Genomic DNA, 12,797 nt, shown 5'->3' with positions numbered 1-12,797 from the left:
GATTAGACAGTTCTAATATATCCCAGTTAATCATCTCCACATCAATAACACCAAAGCCTATGACCCTATCACACCAATAGATGAAGAAATGGTGAAAAATATATTAGATATTGTGGAACTTGATAACTTGATAAGTAACTTGATAAGGGCCATGCTATGATAGAATGAGTAAAAATAGCATAGGAGACAATCCCTCTAAATCTGTTTACCTAAAGGATAACACAAGAGTCCTGATTGTGTGTTGGTATGAATTGCTTTTCTTTGTAGAAAAAAACTAAGGGCCCATTTACTCGGGCACATAATCTGCCCGTAACAAGTGCTGGCTGATATAGCAACTAGATCAGCGCTGGTTTAGTTAAAGGGGTTATTCAAGGCTATAACAGAGTGTCCAACCCATGGTGATGATCATACTTAACTGACCTGCTCCCCTTGTGTCACAGTTATCGTGGGGCTTTCATACGAACAAAGATTACTGTGATTGTTCATCCCCCATTCAGTTTGCATATTGTGATCAGCACATCCCCTGTTTAGGGATGGTGGGAGAGGTGTGCTGCTGACAAATGACTGCTATGGGGACCAACATAAAACATCAAGTTTTTCCAGCAGCTGCCGCTAGGATGGGGAGGCTCTGTGCATAGAATTTATTTACTAATGTCAATGAGAACTGTATAAATTTGTATGCACTGAGCTCCCCCTGGTGGTGGCTGCAGGCAGCAAGTTTTAAAATATACTGCATGAAAGAAAGCAGGAGATTTATCACTGTATTTTGCCTCAGAATGAGTACCATATTAATGAAACATCTTTTACTTTTTCCAACATGGAAATTGGATAAAGTGGGGGAGGCTGAGAGCGACATCTTTTTATTACAATTTTTTTTTAAAATATATTCCACGTAATAAAAATAATAAAAACTTTTGTATATTCATTAGAAATTTGGAAAGTCACACTTTCTCCAAGCTATTTTACTATGGGGCCCTATGAGATCTGTGTAGACCCTGATGATAATTTTAATGTCTGGATGCCATCAATGACAAACGAGCACTGACTCATTTATCATTTAATTGCTGGACACTTTGACATGAGGCAATGATCTGGAGTAAACGTTCATATAAATTAACTTTAGGGTGATCATTGTCCCATGTAAATGGGCCTCAAACTTTGACAACTAATAACCATTGTAAGGCCTCATGCACACGACCGGTGTGTGTTTTGCAGTCTGCAAATTGCAGATCCGCAAAACACGGATGGCGTCCGTGTGCGTTCCACAATTTGCGGAACGACATGGACAGCCATTAATATAACTGCCTATTCTTGTCCGCAAAACGGACAAGAATAGGACAGGTTCTATTTTTTTTGCAGACCACGGAACGGAGTGATGTCTGCATCTTTTGTGGCCCCATTGAAGTGAATGGGTCCGCATTCAAGCGGCAAAAACGGCGGTTCGGATGCGGACCAAAACAACGCTCGTGTGCATGAGGCCTAAGAGACACAAATATATGTAAAGAATTACCTCTAAAGGGAATTTCTGGCCTTCCAAACTGTGTTCTGATCCATCTGACGTAGCATTGCATTTTGCCCAGTGGAACGTTATTCTGCTAGCTCGGTAAGCTGTATCTAAGGCACCACCGCTAAGATAATATTCTCCTGTTAAATTAATTTCCACTGCAGAAACCAAGAAAAAAATGTGTTAAAAGCAATGGCATGAATGGATTATTTCAACTGTTATCAGGCATCATAATGACATTTGCAATACAATATAGATACCACCAGCAGAAGCTAATCCTGATGACAATAAAAGACAAAGTAGTGAACTGAATACTGTAAGATAAACGGTTTGCTAAGTGTTTTAGTATCCTGTTCCTGTTGACAGGTAATTTTTTGGGCAAAATTACCGTTAAACAGGATGCAACAGGACACGAAAATGATTCAGGCTCCCATTTTTCTGGCCTACAAAATAAGATCCAGTTGGATGCCATTTTTTGTAAAACGGAAGTCAATGGCGACAAGATGTTGCATCCTGTTTTAAAGGGGTTTTCTGGGATTCTTTTGTCTTTTAACAGATGTAGTTGCTTATCTCATGTACATCTTCTCCATGCTTTCCTTTTCAGTTTGGAATCTCCTGACCCATTTTCACCATGTAAACAAATGACAGGTTACATCCTGTATGTAGCACTTCCTGTATCCAACCAAACCCATGATGCACTTCTTTCTCTGCCACAGCTCAAGCACCGCCCCTAACACCCAGCTGGTTTATAGCTCCTCCCACACAGAGCGATAGGAGCAATAAAAGGTAATTGAAATGCATTACAACATGATGGCTCCCTTCACAAATGATTATTTTAAAGGAAGAAAACCTCTTTGAAGATAACTTTTATTCGGATCTGGGGGAAAAACAGTGCCTTTCAAAGAAAGCAAAACATGGTATAGCCTGTAATCCATTGCTAGAATAGTTATGTGAGCCCCCACCGGTCACTGACAGCCAAACACATTCTCTGCAGGCAGCTGCTAATACTAGGACCTGCACAAAGGCGGATCATATGATCAAACCCTTCTGACAGATGGAAAGCGTTCAACAAAAGGACCTTCAAAAAAATCATTGAATGTTGTATGAAGTTTATTTCTATTCTCTATATTTTTATGTTTGTTTAGATCCCTAAAACTATACCCTTAGATGTCTTGCAAGAGGAACACTGATGCGTGACACTTATACATACACTGGGTTACAGTTTTTTCAGGCAGGTGTCTCTAAGTTGTCTAGGTAAGTGGCAGTCATGTTAATTCAAGCGTCTTAGGGGACACTGTACCTAAGAGACATCAGAAGCCTCTGTGAACCTTTTAGGCACTTCTCTCATCAATACCTTTGTATTCAATGTTAAGCTTCTGTGCCAAACAAAGAGAAATGTCAGCTAATCACCCTGCCGTGACTATAAAAATAACACCGCCATTGCACACAAAACATTATAATGCCGCAGTTGTGTAAAATGTTCAGACATCCCTTGATGACCTAGCAATCCTGTGTTCTGTATTTACTTCTTGCATGCAATGTCTTCACCAAATTGGTTAAATGTCTGAAAGTCTCAGGATTCCCTTGAGTGGATTTTAAGGCCACTACTGTGTTACTAGTAATTAAACATCGATTTCTGCCTAGCCCGTTGTATAAACTGTGAAGAAGTGCACATTACAAGGTTTCATCCCACAGCCTATAAAGAAATGCAGATGTGTGTCCTGTAAAAGACTGAACTTCACATTCCAAGTCTGATAACACTGTCCAAGTTACAATATCTGCAGCGAGTACTTAGAGGGTCACTGAGTTGTCAGACATCTTTTGATGTGTCATAGAGATGCAGTATATAAAAATTCTTGATTGTTGGGGATCTGAGTGCTGAGACCGCAGCGATGTCTAGAACGAGAAGATAAAAGTGCTTGTATATCATGCCCTCTCTTCTTGCTGCAGGAGAGGGAGCGAGATGGACTTAGTTTACGGGTCCATCCCAATTCCATCCACCGCAGTGCGGAGAGAGAGAGAGTAAGGCTACTTTCACACTAGCGTTTTTACTGGAGCCGACAGGGTTCAGCAACAACGCTTCCGTTACTGATAATACAACCGTCTGCATCCGTTATGAACGGATCTGGTTGTATTATCTGTAAGGCTACTTTCACACTCGCGTTTGGTGCGGATCCGTCAAGGATCTGTACAGACTGATCTGTTCAGATAATACAACCGTCTGCATCCGTTCAGAACGGATCCGTTTGTATTATCTTTAACATAGCCAAGACGGATCCGTTTGTATTATCTTTAACATAGCCAAGACGGATCCGTTTGTATTATCTTTAACATAGCCAAGACGGATCCGTTTTAAATACCATTGAAAGTCAATGGAGGATGGATCAGTTTTCTATTGTGACAGATTGTGTCACAGAAAACGGATCCGTCCCCATTGACTTACATTGTGTGCCAGGAAGGATCCGTTTGGTTCAGTTTCGTCAGACGGACACCAAAAACGCTGCAAGCAGCATTTTGGTGTCCACCTCCAAAGCGGAATGGTGACTGAACGGAGGCAAACTGAGGCATTCTGAGCGGATCCTTTTCCATTCAGAATGTATTAGGGTAAAACTGATCCGTTTTGGACCGCTTGTGAGAGCCCTGAACCGATCTCACAAACGGAAAGCCAAAACGCCAGTGTGAAAGTAGGCTAACATAGCCAAAATGGATCAGTCATGAACTCCATTAAAAGTCAATGGGGACGGATCCGTTTTCTATTGTGTCAGATAGTGTCAGAGAAAACTGATCCATCCCCATTCACTTGCATTGTGGATAATGACGGATCCGTCTTGCTCCGCATCCCAACATGGAAAGCAAACGCAGCACGCTGCAGTTTGCTCTCCGGTATCAGAACGGAACGGAATACATTTTGGAGTATTCCTTTCTGTTCAGTTACGTTTTGTCCCCATTGACAATGAATAGGGACAAAACGGAAGCGTTTTTTTTTCCGGTATTGAGATCCGTCAATATAGCGTGAAAGTAGCCTAATATGTGAGCGGCTCACTCTCCACGTTCTAGTGATCGGCACTCAAAGTCCCACAGATCAAAACCTTTGATATGTTTCTATGACATATCAAACAGTTTTACCAAAACTCAGTGACCCAGGGGCAGACTGGCCATAGATCCTACAGTGAAACTTCCCGGTGCGCCGTCCAAGCTCCCCTTACAGCCGCTGGCAAAGTACATAATGAGCAAATACTGCAGCGGGGAACGGGAGCTGATGGCTAGAAAGTGCAACTATTGATGGCCACCACAGAGGGACAGCTTCTGGGGCAGTATCTGGTGCATCACTGTGGTATTTCGGTCTGCTGGGGCGGCACTATTTTATTGTAGACTCCACTTACTTGTGTTACCCCACCTTCTATCGTCTACTCCATGGGGCCACGTTTACTTTTTTCCAGGTGAACTTTAAGTTCCCAATCGGCCCCTGTAGTGACCTTTTAAAACTAGAAAGTACAATCCCACATGTAAATGTGTCAGAAGTTCAACAAGCTATTCATTCTGCGTGCCGCCCTATGGAAGCCTTTGTCACTGCATATAGTTCTATAGACATACTTGTCTAACAGGTGGTACAGCGACGATACACGTTTTTGCTCTAGGGGGTCATTCACTCCATTCACTACCAGATGCATTCTTCCTTGACTTGAGGCATCCAGAAATGACTGACGAGAGATGACCAACTTTTATATACTTTTTTAAACATTCGCATAAGGCTTTTTTTTACACTAACGTTAGGCTTGTCCGGCGGCTTCTCGGCATGTTCGCCTTGCTGCAGCCTAATCTCCCGCCCGTCCCCATTATAGTAAATAGGGCCGGATTTCCGGCAGCACACATGTGCAAGCGTTAGCATGGATCCGGCAGGCTGTTCCCCTACCGGAAAAGCCTGCCGGACAAGCTAGTGTGAAAGAAGCCTTACTCTATCAGATATAGTACTCATTTATTTATTTTTTTAAGTTGGTCATCTAATGCAATTCATCTCAGGATATCTTGACCTAAAAGGAAAACGTAAGGAAGAACACCTTATGTAGTAAGCAAGTAAGGAGCCTTTAAACAGAATTGGCTGTACCATTGAGTACACTTGGTGTTAAAGGGATCCTGTCACCAGGAAAGGCAGCATGTTATAGAGCAGGAAGAGCTGAGCAGACTGATATGTAGTAACACCAAATATACAAAATGGCACAGCTGGTTCTATTTAACAGCTCTTTATTTGCTTATGACATAAGGCATCCTTCCCTACCCTTCCTGTAGGATCAATAATTCATTCATTTTCAATATTCATTAACGTCTGAGTTATCTAGCTGAAAAGAACAGCCAATACGGTTGTCACCCAGATTACCTCAGTCTATGAATGACTGGAAACCTGCATTGACAAGGACGGCTTCATTCCATAAGAACTGCGACCTGTCAGCCATTCTCTGCTTCTAAAAATCTACATGGCAAATTCTATGAGCAGGGCCATGTCTGCCATTAGTAGACATCACCTAGCATCTGGTAACCAAGGAGGAGGCCAAGATACTGTCCCTCACACATAGCTGGGGACAATAATACGGAACTTCATAAAGATGGCTGATTCAGTACTTTGATCTTTCAAAGCTACATTTATCAATTTGTACCTTCTGTAAAAGCCATACTATATCCGGACTATGTATAACATGTACTGTATACTCAGCTTTACCGGACTATATACTATATAACATGCACTGTATACTCAGCTTTACCGGACTATATACTATATAACATGTACTGTACACTCAGCTTTACAGGACTATATATAACATGTACTGTATACTCAGCTTTACAGGACTATATATAACATGTACTGTATACTCAGCTTTACCGGACTATATACTATATACCATGTACTGTATACTCAGCTTTACAGGACTATATATAACATGTACTGTATACTCAGCTTTACCGGACTATATACTATATAACATGCACTGTATACTCAGCTTTACAGGACTATATACTATATAACATGTACTGTATACTCAGCTTTACCGGACTATATACTATATACCATGTACTGTATACTCAGCTTTACAGGACTATATATAACATGTACTGTATACTCAGCTTTACCGGACTATATACTATATAACATGCACTGTATACTCAGCTTTACAGGACTATATACTATATAACATGTACTGTATACTCAGCTTTACAGGACTATATACTATATAACATGTACTGTATACTCAGCTTTATCCAGACTATGTATAACATGTACTGTATACTCAGCTTTATCCGGACTATGTATAACATGTACTGTATACTCCGCTTTATCCGGACTATGTATAACATGTACTGTATACTCAGCTTTACCGGACTATATACTATATAACATGTACTGTACACTCAGCTTTACAGGACTATATATAACATGTACTGTATACTCAGCTTTACCGGACTATATACTATATAACATGCACTGTATACTCAGCTTTACAGGACTATATACTATATAACATGTACTGTATACTCAGCTTTACAGGACTATATACTATATAACATGTACTGTATACTCAGCTTTACAGGACTATATACTATATAACATGTACTGTATACTCAGCTTTATCCAGACTATGTATAACATGTACTGTATACTCAGCTTTATCCGGACTATGTATAACATGTACTGTATACTCCGCTTTATCCGGACTATGTATAACATGTACTGTATACTCAGCTTTATCCAGACTATGTATAACATGTACTGTATACTCAGCTTTATCCGGACTATGTATAACATGTACTGTATACTCAGCTTTATCCGGACTATATACAATATAACATGTACTGTATACTCAGCTTTATCCAGACTATGTATAACATGTACTGTATACTCAGCTTTAACCGGACTATGTATACTGTACTGTATACTCAGCTTTCTCCGGACTATGTATACTGTACTGTATACTCTGCTTTATCCAGACTATGTATAACATGTACTGTATACTCAGCTTTATCCGGACTATGTATACCATGTACTGTATACTCAGCTTTATCCGGACTATGTATAACATGTACTGTATACTCAGCTTTATCCAGACTATGTATAACATGTACTGTATACTCAGCTTTACCGGACTATATACTATATAACATGCACTGTATACTCAGCTTTATCCGGACTATGTATAACATGTACTGTATACTCAGCTTTATCCAGACTATGTATAACATATATACTCAGCTTTATCTGGACTATGCATACCATGTACTATATACTCAGCTTTATCCGGACTATGTATAACATGTACTATATACTCAGCTTTCTCCGGACTATGTATAACATGTACTGTACACTCAGCTTTCTCCGGACTATGTATAACATGTACTGTACACTCAGCTTTATCCAGACTATGTATAACATGTACTGTACACTCAGCTTTATCCAGACTATGTATAACATGTACTGTACACTCAGCTTTCTCCGGACTATGTATAACATGTACTGTATACTCAGCTTTATCCAGACTATGTATAACATGTACTATATACTCAGCTTTCTCCGGACTATGTATAACATGTACTGTACACTCAGCTTTCTCCGGACTATGTATAACATGTACTGTACACTCCGCTTTATCCAGACTATGTATAACATGTACTGTATACTCCGCTTTATCCAGACTATGTATAACATGTACTGTATACTCAGCTTCATCCAGACTATGTATACCATGTACTGTATACTCTGCTTTCTCCAGACTATGTACAATATGTACTGTATACTCAGCTTTATCCGGACTATGTATAACATGTACTGTATACTCCGCTTTATCCAGACTATGTATAACATGTACTGTATACTCAGCTTCATCCAGACTATGTATACCATGTACTGTATACTCTGCTTTCTCCAGACTATGTACAATATGTACTGTATACTCAGCTTTATCCGGACTATGTATACCATGTACTGTATACTCAGCTTTATCCAGACTATGTATACTCAGCTTTATCCAGACTATGTATAACATGTACTGTATACTCAGCTTTATCCAGACTATGTATAACATGTACTGTATACTCAGCTTTATCCAGACTATGTATAACAAGTACTGTATACTCAGCTTTATCCAGACTATGTATAACATGCACTGTATACTCAGCTTTATCCAGACTATGTATAACATGTACTGTATACTCAGCTTCATCCAGACTATGTATACCATGTACTGTATACTCAGCTTTATCCAGACTATGTACAATATGTACTGTATACTCAGCTTTATCCGGACTATGTATACCATGTACTGTATACTCAGCTTTATCCAGACTATGTATACTCAGCTTTATCCAGACTATGTATAACATGTACTGTATACTCAGCTTTATCCAGACTATGTATAACATGTACTGTATACTCAGCTTTATCCAGACTATGTATAACAAGTACTGTATACTCAGCTTTATCCAGACTATGTATAACATGCACTGTATACTCAGCTTTATCCAGACTATGTATAACATGTACTGTATACTCAGCTTCATCCAGACTATGTATACCATGTACTGTATACTCAGCTTTATCCAGACTATGTATAACATGTACTGTATACTCAGCTTTATCCAGACTATGTATAACATGTACTGTATACTCAGCTTTATCCGGCCTATGTATAACATGTACTGTATACTCAGCTTTATCCAGACTATGTATAACATGTACTGTATACTCAGCTTCATCCAGACTATGTATAACATGTACTGTATACTCAGCTTTATCCAGACTATGTATAACATGTACTGTATACTCAGCTTTATCCAGACTATGTATAACATGTACTGTATACTCAGCTTTATCCAGACTATGTATAACATGTACTGTATACTCAGCTTTATCCAGACTATGTATAACATGTACTGTATACTCAGCTTTAACCGGACTATGTATAACATGTACTGTATACTCAGCTTTAACCGGACTATATACAATATAACATGTACTGTATACTCAGCTTCATCCAGACTATGTATAACATGTACTGTATACTCAGCTTTATCCAGACTATGTATAACATGTACTGTATACTCAGCTTTATCCAGACTATGTATAACATGTACTGTATACTCAGCTTTATCCAGACTATGTATAACATGTACTATATACTCAGCTTTATCCAGACTATGTATAACATGTACTGTATACTCAGCTTTATCCGGACTATGTATAACATGTACTGTATACTCAGCTTTATCCGGACTATATACAATATAACATGTACTGTATACTCAGCTTTATCCAGACTATGTATAACATGTACTGTATACTCAGCTTTAACCGGACTATGTATACTGTACTGTATACTCAGCTTTAACCGGACTATGTATACTGTACTGTATACTCAGCTTTATCCAGACTATGTATACCATGTACTGTATACTCAGCTTTATCCAGACTATGTATAACATGTACTGTATACTCAGCTTTATCCAGACTATGTATAACATGCACTGTATACTCAGCTTTAACCGGACTATGTATACTGTACTGTATACTCAGCTTTATCCAGACTATGTATACTGTACTGTATACTCTGCTTTATCCAGACTATGTATAACATGTACTGTATACTCACCTTCCCCCGGACTATGTATACCATGTACTGTATACTCAGCTTTATCCGGACTATGTATACCATGTACTGTATACTCAGCTTTATCCGGACTATGTATAACATGTACTGTATACTCAGCTTTATCCGGACTATGTATAACATGTACTGTATACTCAGCTTTATCCAGACTATGTATAACAAGTACTGTATACTCAGCTTTATCCAGACTATGTATAACATGCACTGTATACTCAGCTTTATCCAGACTATGTATAACATGTACTGTATACTCAGCTTTCTCCGGACTATGTATAACATGCACTGTATACTCAGCTTCATCCAGACTATGTATACCATGTACTGTATACTCAGCTTTATCCAGACTATGTATAACATGTACTGTATACTCAGCTTTATCCGGCCTATGTATAACATGTACTGTATACTCAGCTTTATCCGGCCTATGTATAACATGTACTGTATACTCAGCTTTATCCAGACTATGTATAACATGTACTGTATACTCAGCTTCATCCAGACTATGTATAACATGTACTGTATACTCAGCTTTATCCAGACTATGTATAACATGTACTGTATACTCAGCTTTATCCAGACTATGTATAACATGTACTGTATACTCAGCTTTATCCAGACTATGTATAACATGTACTGTATACTCAGCTTTATCCAGACTATGTATAACATGTACTGTATACTCAGCTTTAACCGGACTATGTATAACATGTACTGTATACTCAGCTTTAACCGGACTATATACAATATAACATGTACTGTATACTCAGCTTCATCCAGACTATGTATAACATGTACTGTATACTCAGCTTTATCCAGACTATGTATAACATGTACTGTATACTCAGCTTTATCCAGACTATGTATAACATGTACTGTATACTCAGCTTTATCCAGACTATGTATAACATGTACTATATACTCAGCTTTATCCAGACTATGTATAACATGTACTGTATACTCAGCTTTATCCGGACTATGTATAACATGTACTGTATACTCAGCTTTATCCGGACTATATACAATATAACATGTACTGTATACTCAGCTTTATCCAGACTATGTATAACATGTACTGTATACTCAGCTTTAACCGGACTATGTATACTGTACTGTATACTCAGCTTTAACCGGACTATGTATACTGTACTGTATACTCAGCTTTATCCAGACTATGTATACCATGTACTGTATACTCAGCTTTATCCAGACTATGTATAACATGTACTGTATACTCAGCTTTATCCAGACTATGTATAACATGCACTGTATACTCAGCTTTAACCGGACTATGTATACTGTACTGTATACTCAGCTTTATCCAGACTATGTATACTGTACTGTATACTCTGCTTTATCCAGACTATGTATAACATGTACTGTATACTCACCTTCCCCCGGACTATGTATACCATGTACTGTATACTCAGCTTTATCCGGACTATGTATACCATGTACTGTATACTCAGCTTTATCCAGACTATGTATAACATGTACTGTATACTTAGCTTTATCCAGACTATGTATAACATGTACTGTATACTCAGCTTTCTCCGGACTATGTATACCATGTACTGTATACTCAGCTTTATCCAGACTATGTATACCATGCACTGTATACTCAGCTTTATCCAGACTATGTATACCATGTACTTTATACTCAGCTTTATCCAGACTATGTATAACATGTACTGTATACTCAGCTTTATCCAGACTATGTATAACATGTACTGTATACTCAGCTTTATCCAGACTATGTATAACATGTACTGTATACTCAGCTTTATCCGGACTATGTATAACATGTACTGTATACTCAGCTTTATCCGGACTATGTATAACATGTACTGTATACTCAGCTTTATCCGGACTATGTATACCATGCACTGTATACACCCCCCTTACTTCCCTTACCCAGACTATGTATAATATTGGAATTTGTGACACTTCTGCACACACCTTAATGCACTTAAAAGAGGCCGATTCGGCAGTGCGCAGCACATGCTAATAATGGGAACATATTGCTGACTCCATGCCGCCCTTATGTAATTGTAGGTTACAGGCTTAAAAATGACTGTTTGCTTGGCTCCAGGCAAAATACAACAGGATTATACAATTACTACATGAATTTAACACTTTACATTCCTTTGGATTAATAACTGTAATCTTCCAGGTAAAGCACATAAAAAAAGAGAAAAAAAAAATACCTGTTTTTCCTGTGTTTCGAATTAAAGTGTGATTGGATGTTTGTTCCCAGCCTTTAAATGTTAGTTTCTTCAGGTTCATATTCAGCTGTGTGAGATCCTCATCAATGTTGATGGGAGATTGTTTGGCACCGTTGCATGCTGGATATTTTTTCACCCAATTTGTTTGGCTTAAGCTTTCTGTAATATAGATATTATTTCAATATTTCATGAAAGCCGCAATACTGGCAACTATAAGGACTCATATACATTGCTGTATTCAGTCTCCTATAGAGGTACATGGGACCTCTACTGTACAGTATCAAACCAACAGAAAGAAAATAGTGACATGCTTCACCGGATGCCGTATGTATGAAGAAATATACACCGTATGTCTGAAGAAGCTCTGTACATACGACATCCAGTGACGCTTATATGGAAGCACATCAAGGCCATGCTGCT

At 38.6% G+C, this 12,797-nt stretch overlaps 1 protein-coding gene across 1 annotated transcript in view; it reads right to left on the bottom strand.

The window, feature by feature from the left end:
- Positions 1–12,797, bottom strand: part of PTPRZ1 (protein tyrosine phosphatase receptor type Z1) — a 276,086-nt gene that overhangs the window by 133,847 nt on the left and 129,442 nt on the right. Inside the window, 2 exon segments of the mRNA XM_040411638.1 lie at positions 1,511–1,662; positions 12,360–12,536. Coding sequence (XP_040267572.1) covers positions 1,511–1,662; positions 12,360–12,536 — 329 coding nt within the window.

Source organism: Bufo bufo, chromosome 1 (genome assembly GCF_905171765.1).
Source record: "Bufo bufo chromosome 1, aBufBuf1.1, whole genome shotgun sequence".
NCBI classification, from domain to species: Eukaryota; Metazoa; Chordata; class Amphibia; order Anura; family Bufonidae; genus Bufo; species Bufo bufo.
This window is presented reverse-complemented; position numbering and strand designations above follow the sequence as displayed.